General features: G+C 35.5%; 1 protein-coding gene across 2 annotated transcripts in view; it reads right to left on the minus strand.

Moving 5' to 3' along the window:
* The window catches only part of MACC1 (MET transcriptional regulator MACC1), a 55,108-nt gene that overhangs the window by 16,080 nt on the left and 25,195 nt on the right, over positions 1-13,833 (minus strand). For both annotated transcript variants that reach the window (XM_084897872.1, XM_084897873.1), the window contains exons 2-3: positions 5,692-5,814; positions 2,008-4,040 (exon numbers count right to left, since the gene is read on the minus strand). In XM_084897872.1, the coding sequence (XP_084753998.1) occupies positions 2,008-4,040; positions 5,692-5,740 (2,082 nt within the window). In that variant the 5' untranslated portion in view covers positions 5,741-5,814. The remainder of the gene's footprint in view (positions 1-2,007; positions 4,041-5,691; positions 5,815-13,833) is intronic.

Consider the following 13,833-nt stretch of genomic DNA (forward strand, 5'->3'; position numbering starts at 1 on the left):
GCAGCAAATCACCATAAAACTATTCAATTGCATAGGAGGGCTTTTAAAATTTAAGCCTTTCAGTATCATCAAAATAACTGAAAGAGAAGAAATATTTTAAATATTCCTTTTTCTTTATTATACACTAAGTGGCCAGATTACTATGATCTATGAATGCATAATAATCTGGCCACTCAGTGTATTTGTATCTCAAATGGGTACCAAAAGTATTCTAGACTTTTTCTGGAGATCAATCACCTACTTGGCCTGAGCTTTCTATCAGCCAGTGCAAAGGGAAAAACTGATCAGGTGCACAATTTATAGTATCGCTGATATCAAATAAATGAAGTACTCAAGAGAAGTATACTGAATGGCCAGATTATTATGCTTTCAGAGATCATAATAATCTGGCTACTCAGTGTATAAATTATTATTAATGTCATTGAATAAACTCCTCTCCAAAAATTTATCTCCTAATTTTGAACCTTGATTAACACTTTGCTCCTCTACAAGAACCTGCCTCAGCGGAGTGGATGTCTGCAGTGAGCGGGGTCCCTCTGGCATGTGGGGTCCCCAGCCTGGCCTGCAGCAATTGGGTCAAAATTGGCTCTCTGACATCCTCTGAGGGATCCTGGAATGTGAGAGGGCACTCTGCTTATGTACAGGGTGTGGAACGCAAATGCAAGGGTGCAGTAAACCAGATTTGAGCCTGACAGAGCCCCAGCAACAACATAACCCATGGCTGAAGGAATCATGTAGCCCTGTGAGGAATTGAGCTCCCTCCTTTCTGATTTCGGGATGCATCATCTGAGAACCACTGATACCGAGTCACTGTAGCTCGGCAGCTCCTGTGTTGAGCACCTGCCTCCTGGTGCTCATTGTGCATCATAGTTACCAATAGTACAGACACTTAGCATATTAGCATTATATATATATATAGACTAGAGGCCCGGTGCACTAATTCATGCACCAGTGGAGTCCCTTGGCCTGGCCTGCAGGATTGGGCTGAAACCGGCTCTATGATATACCCTGGGGGTCCCAGATTGTGAGAGGGTGCAGGGAAGGTACTCAGGAGATTGGCCAGCCTGGGAGAGATTCTGGGAGCACTCCAAGGCATGTCCAGTTTATCTCGCTCATTCCTGATCACCCAGACCCCAGCAGCAAGCTAACTATGGGTCAGAGAATCTGCCCCCTGATGGTCAGTGCATGTCATAGTGAATGGCTGAGCAGACTTAACCTATCATTAGCATATTATGCTTTGCTTGGTTGAACAGATGACTGAAAGACTGGATACTTAGCATATTAGGATTTTATTATATAGATTATTTATACTTTCAAATTTTAGAAATTTTTAGAATTATGCTTTTTATTTTTTTATTTTTATAAAATACCAAATTTTCCCTTTAAGGCAAAATAGTTGATCATCTTCTTTATAGCTCTCCACTGAGCCTTATACTAGGTTGAATGTTATGAGGAGAAAAAAAATGATCCTGTGAGTCCTACTAAAACATGAGGATTAAGAAGAGAATAAGCAATGTTATTTTGGGATTATGATGAATCACATACAGAAGAATATTAAATTTCTAAAGTAAAGGACGTTGATTATATGTTTTTTAAAAACCACTAAAAAGCAGACCTATAGCAAAGATCAAGTTCATTAGTTTTGTTTCAGTTTGCTCTCATTCATGTAATTGGAATTTCTGATATTTTAAGAGTTATCCAAATATTTGGGAGAGAAAAAGAATCTCTTAACTATTATGCTCTAGCACAAACAGAAATGTTAATCTTCCTTTAAAAGATGATCCTATGGGACTAGTTTCTGAATCTAAGAAACTAATTATATGGTCTTACAGGAAAAGGGAAAAAAAAAAAAATATATATATATATATATATATATATATATATATATATTAAAATGACTTCAAATTATTTGAGAATGCTAAATTTTTTTTATCTTCTTTGGTGATATTTATAACCAAACTCATGAAAGAAGATAAAAAAAAATTACTATAATCAAGCAATACTCACCACAACAAGCTCATAAAGAAACTTTCTGGTATTCTTGTCTCCATGGCAATCTTCCTTTAACTTCTTTAAAACATAAGAAACTTTTTCTGATTCTTTGTCTGCGTGTGTTCGTTCAAAACCTTCCAGTGCCAGATGTGAGTAACCCAGGACATCAGCTAAGGCTTTCCAATCATAAACTTTTTCTGACACCAATGTCAATATAACTGAATAGATATAAGTCAGTTTTTTAAAGGGCAGGACAATTTGTTCCAGAAGGTTCCTGGTTGTAAAGACACGATCTGACATTGATATTACTTGTTCTTTTGCAATCACCTTGACATTTTTGCAGTGTACAAGTCCAATCTTACCTCTCAGGACTCCCACATACCATTCTTTCACTCTGGACTGCCCAATGGCTTTTACCTTACCATCTCCAAGAAGAGCTACTGTGTCCCCTTTGATATATTCAAGTAAGTAGTCAATCTTGTTTTGTCTTAGCACTGTCTTCAGAGTCACTCCATATTTGGTAAAGTTTAATTTTTTGTCTTGAAATGTGGGGTATTTAACATGCACTGTTGGTAATGAAGGAGCAAGCTTGATTTCCTTCTCCTTCTGCAAATTACCTGGCAGACTTAAGTGTCTTTTTAGGTTTGGGGCTGGATCAGGTGTAGTGATAAAGAACTGTGTCACTGGTCTACCATTAGGAGGCCCCAATTGAACCTGGAAAACAAATAAGTGCATTTTTCTGGAGTCAACTAAAGAAAATAAAAATTGTTGATGAACTACTTGACTTGCTTGCAACTGCTTTTGTTTAAGTTCTTTTCTTTTTCCTTCTGTTTTTACTTTAAAACCAGGATCACATGAAAAAACAGAAATACTTAAATCTTGTGGCTTGTCAAGTAAGAATGAGTGCTTCCCCCAAAGCTGAAACACAACTGGAGAGGTGTTTTTCCCACCCTTTTTAATATCAGAGATTGTAAGCTTTCCCGGCATATAACTGTGCCCACAAACTGTGAAAATAGTAGTGAAACTGGGATGGATATATTTGGGCCCATAAATTCCAATTGAGGTGGTTTTGTGGATATAATCCCAGATGGTGGCAGCTGGTGACTGAGTAGCTGTAACTTGTGCAGCAACCACTAGATACATCACCTGACTCAAATCTATTAGCTTGACTTGGATGGTGTCTTCGTAAACGTAGCAGTTGTTTAACACTGTGAAAGGGCCTTCTTTACTCAGGCTGTGCAAACACACCACTTCTGTCATGACTTGGCTGAAAGGATCCTTTCTCACTTCAGCCCCAATTTTCATCTCCAGCAAAATGGCTTCCATTGTGTTAAGGTTGGCTAACCTGATTTCCAGCAGCGGGCTTACAGTGCATGAAAGATCATGATTAAGCATTTGTGGAGGATCAAGATAAACCCTTAGCAATACCTCTTGGAATTCACCCACAGCTACATGACCTTGGGGCACGTGAACAGTGATATCTGACTCAGGTAATTGTACTGACCCTCCTTGGTGGCTTAATTTACAAACTACCACAGTCTCCGCAACTTGGGTTTGGGCCCATCCAGGGCTCTGGTTAATTATATTCAAATCCAGGCAGGAGCGGGCCAACTGGCGTTGACTTAACCAAGCCATTTTATAAGCCTCTCGGTCATTTTGAAGCCATTCTAAGTCGTGTTCCAGAATCTGGACAGAGTTATGTATATTCTGACGGGCATGTGCTGTGTCATCTAACTTGTCCAAAAGTTCTGAAACACTTTTAGATCTCACTGATTTCCTTGAGAAAGACTGCCTACACAACTGATGCACAGCAAGTCCACCACCAGAGGAATCCAAAGAATTTCCAGTTTCGATTTCTCTTAAAAAAAGAAAAGGATCTTCCTTCAAGATGGAAATATTATCTTTCTTCTGGTTATTTCTTAGCTGAGTTACATCATCCAAAAATGGATTAGAGGCAGACAGTTCATTCCAGAATGGATTTGTAGCTTTAGAAACATTATTGCTGTGAAGTGTGAAAGCATCTGGCCAATTGAGAAGCAAACTTGAGTCTGGACATTTGTGGCATTTCAGCAAAAACAAAGGAAAAACAAAAGTGAGTGTCATTCTGAGATACAACCAATAATAATTTTTACTATAACTTAAACATTCAAGATTTTTTATTTTGCTTTTTTATTGCCAGTATAACAGGGACTGTAATAATAATGTTAAATTTGGATAATTTTTCATGCTGTGAAGAAACATAACTATTTCTACAAGTTCATTTTGACCATATGTCATGCTATTTTATTGTAAGACATAATAATTTTTCAATAAATAAATGTTTAACAATTTAGATATCAATTTAACACACTTCCTTCAACAGAACCCATACTAGATATACTTATGCCTTATAGTTTTGTGTTTGACTTTCACAAAAAAACCTCTGAATAAACAGAATAATTCAGTCAATTACCCAGATTTTTTTCTAAACATTAAATAGGTGGTTTCAATATATCTAGATTATTCATTATGTTTTTTCTTTTCTGATAATACTCAATATGGAAAAATATCAAATATATGTTAATAATTAAAATAATTTAAAAATAATAATCCAAATAGTTCATTTTTTCAGATTATTTCCTGACAACTTTGTTGATAAATTTTAATAACATCAAAGCCCGGCCAGCATGGCTCAATGGTTTCGCTTCCATTCCCAGTTGGGGCACATGCCCAGGTTCTGGGTTCATTCCCCAGAGTGAGGTGTGTAGGAGGCAGCTGATCAATGATTCTCTCTCATCATTGATCATATCTCTCTCTCCCTCTCTGAAATCAATAAACATATATTTAAAATTTGTTTTTCATATACAATAAACATCAGATTAGAAATTCATTCAGCTTTGATTTTCAAGCTTAACATAACAAAGAACAGGTTTACCACTATTAAATAAAAACATTACATTGAAAAGAGAGTATTTTAAGAATCAGCAACACATTGAAATAGTCACATTTCAACTGTAAGGAATTTCTACATATCTCACAAATATTGAAGTCCTTTTTATGTTGAGAGCTACTCAGATTTGGTCATTTTTCAATAAACAGTGGTAATGATTCTGTGGACTTTGTGAGGCTAGTCCTGCTTTAGGCACAAATGAAAGCCAAGAGACCAGCCAAAAGAGAAAAATGAGTTCGAGTAAACTGTCAGACTTTCTTTTAATATATATATTACTGTATTACTATTTTTACTTTAACATTTATAGAACTATTACATTGATCTAAATAAGTTATTAGTGGCATATATTAAAATTTAGAAGATGCATTTTGAAAAAAAATAGTTGTATTTCTCCTATTTCTATACTTTCATCAAACTAGTTACATCTAACTCTTAAAACTATTTTTCCTCTAAGGATAAATTTAGTTCTTTCATGCTCTATAAAGATTTCATAGCTCACTCCAACCTCTAGAGATGTCCTCAACCCCCAAATTCATTATATATTTACAGCATATACCACTCATTTAATAATGAATTTTGCCTCCCCATAATATTTATTGTAATTTGTAGACTTTACTATTTTGCTCTTTTTAATGATAGAATAAACATTTCTATGATACTGTAGGGATTTTCTAATTCTTTTCAATTTTTTTGTAGCACTTTTCAGAGGTAGACTTGCAATAGCTGCTGGTAATGAATGAAAACATCACAACAATTATACCTTCCCATACCTGAGATATTGCAATTTTTTGATGATTTTTGGGCTTCCATGTCAATCATACTTCCTTCAGATATGCTTCATGAGATTCATACTAACCAAAAATGGGCTCTTTCACTGGTTAACATTTTTCCACCTACAAAGTAAAAAACAGGCCAGTATGTAAGCATATACATGTTGGCAGAGAAACCAAACTCAAGGTAATCACACACGTGTAAATAGAAAAGTACATATAAACATACTCTTCATAGATCTTCTCTTTCTGGTAGGATGCTGGAGTAGATAAGAATCAACACTCCATTGAAAAATACTCAGATCCTGGATCAATGCAAAAAAAGAAGACCTAGAAATGCATTTGTAATCCTACAAAAAAAGTAGTTATGAAAATCCCAAGGATAATTTTTTTAAAGCAAAGTGCAAATTTCAATAAATAGACATTCCCTGTTTGATGACTGGAAGGCTAAAAAAAATCACAAAACTGGAATTCTTCCCCAAATTCTTCTACACATTCAATTCCGTTAAAAAAAAAAATCACAATGTTATGTGTATATCATTACATATATATGTGTGTATGTATGTGCTTGTAAGTTCTTATGCTATTTTAAAATGTATATATTATACCTTGAGAATATTATGCTACTTATAATAAGTCAGTCAAAGAAAAAGTTAAGAATTATATGATTTCACTCTTATCTACATATATAAAAGCCTAACATGCAAATTGTTCTCTCTGGAGTTTGACCAGGAGACAGGGAGTTTGATCACTCACTATGACATGCGCTGACCACCAGGAGACAGCAAAGAATGAAGGAAGGCCTCAGCTGACAGCCAGGGATGGGAGGCTCCAGCTAGCAGCCAGCAGCCAGTAGCCAGTAGCCAGCAGCCAGCATTTGGAAGATCAGTCCTGATTGCTGGCAAGTCCTAGGGACCCTACCTGTGCACAAATTTTGTGCACCAGGCCTCTAGTGTGGGATATAAAATTGAAACTCATAGACACACAGGAAGGGGGTTACCAGAGGAAAGGAGGATGGGAGAGTGCTAAAGGGTAAAGGGAGCCAAATATATGGTGATAGAAGATTATTTGACTTTGGGTGGTGGGCGCACAATGCAATATACAGATCACATAGCATAGAAATGTACACTTAAAAACCTATATAATCTTATTACCAGTGCCATTCCAATAAATTTAATAAAAAATAAAAATAAAAAAATCACAAAACAGAAAAAAAAGAAAGCAAAGGGCTAATATTTAAAATAATCCAGAAGAAGATCACAAAAGTAATGTGTACCACAGATAACAGCATTCATTGTAAATAAGTGCTGAAATATAATATGAAATTGGAACAGAATTAGACTAGGCACACGGAATACTCCCAGAAGTAGACTCACCCTCACAAGGGAAAAAATGGGAGAAGATATACGCATCACGTATGACTAGAAAAGGAAAAAGGACTAAATTCCAAAATATATCAAGATCTCTACAAATTACTAAACAAAATAAAAACATTATAGAAAATTTTGGAGGGAAAATGTCTGAACAAGCATTTCTCTCAAAAATTAAACACAATTACCCCTAAATATATAAAAATATGCTCTATTTGCTCTACTTATTAATAATAAGGGAAATGCTAAATAAAACCACATAAGATACAATTACCACCAATCAAATATGCAAAAGTATTTAAATCTGGCAGCACCAATTATTGACAAAGATGTCAGGCAAAGGGGAATCCTATACACCTCTATTGGAAGTATCAAAAGGCACAACCACATAGAAATCAATCTAGTATTGTCTAGGAAAGATGCTTACAGCCTAGCACCCACAATTCCAATCCCACTTATTTGTTCTAGTAAAACCATGTGTATGTTCATTAGAAGAGACATATATGCGTTCATTATATTATATTAACAGGAAAGAGAAATCAACCATAATATCCTTTGTTATATGAGTAGATAAATAGTGTCTTAATATATAGTAGTACCATGTAAATATGAACATGGATAAATTATAACTAAAAGTATCAAAATGTACTAAACTTAAACTTAGCCTAGGTATTTTATGCTTTTGTATGCAATTGTAAGTGGGATTGTTTTTTAATTTCTCCTTCTGGTTATTCATTATTAGTATATAGGAATGCAACAAATTTCTGAGTATTAATTTTATATCCTGCTAAAAAGTTGTTTTTTATTAGATTTTATAGAGTGCAAAAATGAACAGCAGCAATGAGACATAAGTAACCTATAAAGATCAAACAACTGGTGAGTGATTAACTCAGAAATAATTACTCATACACAGTACAGCTACCCTATAGATCTATAAATCTGGACGTTGTAACTCCTTGTCAGACTCAAGTATATTCTGAGACTATCACCTTCTAGTTCAAATTTATAGTCATGCTATTTTCCTCACTTCTTGTTCTCCTTCATGTGTTAACCATGTGTCTTTAATGTTGACTCTTCTTTTTTGTCATATTCATCTTTCAAGTGTTTGACATTTTATTTCCAAGAAGTTTATTTCATTTTTAAAAGAAATCAAGCCTTTTCTTGTATAAAGAGCAAATTAAATGAAGAGAAGACAGAAAAGGGAAAAAGGAAAAGGAGAGGAAAGGCATATTTTCCAAACATGATGAATAAGCAAACGCAAAACTTATCTCAGAAGGTGCCATACTTTAAAACATCAAATGGGGCAATAGCAGGTTTTTTTTTTTTTTTTGTGTGTGTGTGTTTTGTTTTTTTTCCTTTGATAGTTGAAACTACACGGAAAGATTGGGCGAAAAGCCGAATTATGCAATATGTAATTTGCACTGAAACCTCAAGTTTCCTGGCAGATCTTCAAAATTCTGTGGTTGATTTTACCAAATATAATGTCAAAATCTAAGAGTCCTTAGGACACCAAAGGTAGCTAAGACTTTGCAATAGGAAAACTAAGTTCACATCCTTCAACAAAATTAAGCAAATAAAATATGAAAAAAAATTAGATGAAAAATTATATTTCAAAAAAAGAAAGTACATTTTCAATCAAAAACCAATTTAGACAGATCTACCTAACCTCTAATTTCTTGTGGAGAAACGAGCAGAAAGAAAATTTATACCTAGCATTCCTTTGAGACAAACAACCCTTGATGTAAAAAATAGTTATGACCCAGTCAAATAGTTAGGAATCCTCACCCACATAAGCACAAGGAACGGTGCCTTATGATCCTGGAGAATCATGACATCTCAGAAACAAAGGCACAAGTGGATGATTAGCTAAAATTCTTTCTGGTCACCCAAGCAGATCTTCACTGTCCTGAAAGCCAGAGGTCCTAAACCTCCGCTGTACCAAAACCACCCGGAGTGCTTGATCAACACCGTTTGTTGGACAGTGTTTCTGATCTTGCACTCAAGGATTTGCATTTGTAACAAGTGACCAAGTGGTGTGATGCTGTAGTTCTGGGGGCCGTGTTATGAAAACCCCAAGTTAATTTCTTTCCCTGGCTAAGTGGATTTCTCCCTATTCTCTGGCTGCTCCCACTAGTCTTCTCCCTCATTCTAAATCTGATTTTTTTCCCCTATGAATACAGGGAGAGCTGGTGTAAGAGGAAAGCCCTTGACCAGAAGGACCACCTGTGAAGGGCAGTGTTTGTTTAAACAAGTGCCAATAGCCAATCACATTTATCATTTCCCTGTGTTTCCTTCCAATTAAATTTATGCTCAGTGGCAAGTGCTGTCTTAAATAAAAATGTTTAAAACTTTGTCTAAAGAAGCATGAGTCAATCTTTGTTGGAATGAGTAAGTGGGAAAAGAGCCGTCTACTACCCACTTAATTGGGAACAACATTCTTGACAATATGCCTTTTACAACAAACTTATTCTGATTCTACATGATTCATTAATTTTTTCTATAAAAAGATGAATAAAATTTTGCTTTTCATTTAGTTTACTGTTTAAACTAGGCCTTAAATAACAGAACATTCACTAAGTGTACAAATTAGCAAAACGTATCAGATTTTTTTTTTTGGCGGGGGGGGGGGGGGAGGATAGGGGCGTGAATTTACAAAATAATAACCGGGGAAGAAATACTGTTTAATAGAATTATTTCTTCACAAATGTATTCTCTTGAAGTCATGTTTATGGTGGTTAGTATATAGTGAAAATTGCTATTTTTAGCTACTCAGTAGGTTCAAAGTATTTTCCAAATAGCCCTTGAATATCTCAGATCTCCTTTATGTTTCTATGATCTGTACAGTTTTTAACTCTTGACCTATGTAATACTAAAAGTACTTCCATGCTTGCTATAACTCTTTTTAAAAATATGTTTATTGATTTCAGAGAGGAAGTAAAAAAGGAGAGAGAGGTAGAAGCATCAATGATGAGAGAGAATCATTGATCTGCTGCCTCCTGTAGGTCCCCCACTGGGGACCCAGGACCATGTGCCCTGACCAGGAATTGAACTGTAACCTCCTGGTTATAAGCTGATGCTCAACCACTGAGCCATGCTCTCCTGGCACAGGCTATAACTCTTATAGGTGACAGCACATGCTAAAATGTCAAAAGAGCAATTATTGGACAGTGGACTCCTTCATTTCCTAAAGGCCAAACCTAACTAAATAGCTTGGCATTCCCTTGTATATGTAACTGCTTGAGTGGATCACAGAGGAATTATAACCAACTTATAATGCTCCCCTGGTGTGATTTTACTGAATGTTATCGTGGTGTGTATGATCTCATTGGATGTTACTCAGTCTAGGGCATCTTCTGATGAGCAAGTGGCACTCTGATTGGTAGTGTATATACCCACCACCAGTTTATCACTGGTTGTTACTACTAAAGATTTCAAATACCTAACAGTAAAAATGACAGAAGTCACTTACCTTTTTTTTTTTAAGGCTTTATAAGATTCTCCAGGGACCCTGGTGCATTAAGCTGTATTAGCAATGTACAATAATTTTGATGATGCCTCCAATCTTGGTAACTCAAAACATTCTGTTAATATGTTATCTTGTTAATATCAGCATGTCAAACTGTCTATCACTTCCTTCATACTCAGGATCTTTCCATCACTGGCAGAACTGAAATTTGGGGAAATTATAATAATTGTGCAGGATAACATATTAGTGAGCACAACTCAGAAACAGAAACAGTAGGTCAGAAATTATTTTATGTCCAGCTCAATGATGTAGCCAAAGAACCTTCCCAAAAACCTCACTCTGGAAGGGAACATGTAAAGACTCTAACCAGATTCACAAAAGGAATATTTCAGGGCTGTAAAATAACAAAAAATACCTATCCTAAGGGCTATTATTTAGTGAATTCTTCCTATATCCCCAGTACCATGCATGAATTTTCTCATGTATAATTTACAACAATTCTAAAAAGTTTGTTCTATCATTATTCCCCTCTTAAATGTAAAGAAATCAGGTTTAAGGGATGTATTGTATTTGCCCAGGATTGTATAGGGGTTAAGCAGCAGAGCCATGGTTTCAATTCAGAGATACCCGGTTTTAGAGAACAAGCTTTTGAAACCTAGACTGTGCTTCCTACGCATAGGTCAGCTGTTCCCTTCCAAAGGAAGTGGGATTTAGGACTGTGCTCTGGGCTGACTGCTGGGGAGCATCAAGCCTCATTCGTGATCCCAGGAGATCTTCACCAAGTTCACAGCAGGGCCTGCAACATGAGCATGTGATCTGTGCAGTCACACAGGGTCGCATTCTCACAGAGGCTTTATGCTTGGTGTGATGGTCTGCTGTTGCCATCTTGAAATACTTAATATTGTGGTTAAGAAGAAGTCCCATATTTTCATTTTGTACTGAGCATGGCAAATTATGTAGCCAGCCCTGATTCATGAAGTTGGAAACCCTTCGCCTTCAGACCCAGGGGAAATGACTACAAGTATAAGTGGTCATGGAGAAAAGCAAAAAGCATTATTATAAAGATGAAGAAGGCTCACTTTACAGATGACAAAGTAAGCTTCAGAAAGACTAAATGAGTCGCATAAGGTTCAGAAATCAAACTGTCATCTCCTGATAAGAACTTCTTAAGAAGGAGGATATGGGGATAACTAGCTCTACCCATTCCACAAATTCTATAAGAGTAAAATATGAGATATTTTAAAACTCTGATGCTATTTCATGTCACAAGTAATAGTAGCTTAGATTTTGAGACTTTGAAGCAAAAATAGTGAAACATTTAACTCACTGAGAGTGAAATAAAGTGGTCTCCAGCCTCATGCTCTCCTAGAATCATATATCTTACCAAACAAGGACTATCTCCTCTTCCTCACTCTTCAGAGAACATTTTAGCAGCTATTGACATTATTTCTTGGGACAAGAGTGACAAAGGAGGAGGCCCCCGAGGTGCAGTAGGAAGAATACAGGCTTTGAAGTTAGACAGATATGGGTTCAAAGCAAAGCTTACAAAGGAATTCACTGGTCTGAGCATAACTTTTCTCATCAGTAGAGTATAAAATATCTACTTCAAATAGTTGTCGTAACAGTATGTGAATTATATCTCAATGGAGCTTTTTTTTTTAAACAAAAATTGCTGTGAACATTAAATTAAATACCATAAATCCCCAGCTAACACCAAATAGTTGCTTAAAATGATAATTCTTATCTGTTTTATTTTTCACATTTGTGCCAATTCTGTTGATTTTAGCAAGAGTAATGAGAAGCTACTGACAAAGATGGTTAAGGAATATTATAAAAGAGGAAGAAGAAAAATCACTGTGGAATTTTAATTGCTCTTTTAGCTTAATTGATTGTTCAACCCGATAATGTTCTTTTCACCTCTCTAAAGAGGATAATTGAAAAATTACTGTATTATATGAACCACTCTTTTCAGTCAACACTTTCCCCACTGCTACTGGATAGAAATAATTATAAGATTCCCAATAGGCTTTGCCAATGAAAAAAAAAACCCTCTGACAAACATTTTGTGTACACCCACAGTCTTCCTTGATTTGAACTTAGAACACTGGTGTGAATGAATCATTTATATATCATCTGGCAAACAGACCTCTTGACAGAGGATAAATATGAATGGTGAGTCGCTATTAAATGAGAACAGAATGTTCATGCACCAGTAATTGCTGTGGGAAGGAGTACAGGAAAAGGTTGGTTGAAACTGATAAGATTAAGGAAAGGAACACACATTATGCCACATCATCCAATGTGTAAAGCAGGAGTTTCCCTTAAATTCTCAACAGCTTATTACATCTAATTTTTAATGTTTCAGGGAATCATGGTGGGTTTTTGTGGTCAATTTTGTAAACTGAGAATTGTGTGCAAAGTGTGAACTGTTTATCAAAGCAAAAACTTGAAAAACACTAATATGTGTTCATATCTGAATATATAGTCAGAGAGATAGATAGATGTAGATATAAATATATGTACATATATAACTTAGCTAAACAAGGGTATTTTATTAGTAGGAATGCCTCACTGTTCTGAAAATTGGGAAGTAAAAGGTTACTTTCTTTCTGAAAGATAATTAAGTCTTCAAAATTTCATTTATTTGAAGACAGTGTCACGTATTGATGAAATGAAAAAGAAATCTGAAAAAGGAAACTAAGATAGACCAAAATTTTCCTGTGTAAGAAAGGAAACTGACTGAGGGGCTTGGAGATTCCAACTGTGGGTGATGCAGCCTCAAAGGGAGAAGGGTAATAAGATATAACCAAGGAGAATACTCTCAGTGGAACACTGAGAGGTATAATTTGTCAAAGACTACATCTACTTGGCACATACAGTCTTCAGAAATATTCATATTACTTACTGATGCAAAAAAAAGTATAGTGAATAATAAGAGTTGTTGAGGCCTACTCAAAGGCATAAATAATAGGAAAATACAGCTGCTCAAATGAATGAATACCAAACAAAGGGGGATCATCCATCAAGCTGGCTTTATCTAGGACCACCCCAACTAAACTCTCTCAGACCAGGGAAAACCAGGGTAATTGGTCACTGTGTTTACACATATAGGGTATAAATACATGGCCCCACATTGATGATGTGAAATAGTCAATGTAAATTCCTTCTATTGGAACAAAATTTTTACATATTTAAACCCACTATGTAGAAAATACAGATAGATATATTTGAGTTGTATAGAAATAATTAATTTTAATGTTCAAATTACATTTTTTCATTCTATTTCAGGTGTTAAATTCTAATACA

This window comes from Pipistrellus hanaki (assembly GCF_964339955.1).
Source record: "Pipistrellus hanaki genome assembly, chromosome: 10".
NCBI lineage: Eukaryota > Metazoa > Chordata > Mammalia > Chiroptera > Vespertilionidae > Pipistrellus > Pipistrellus hanaki.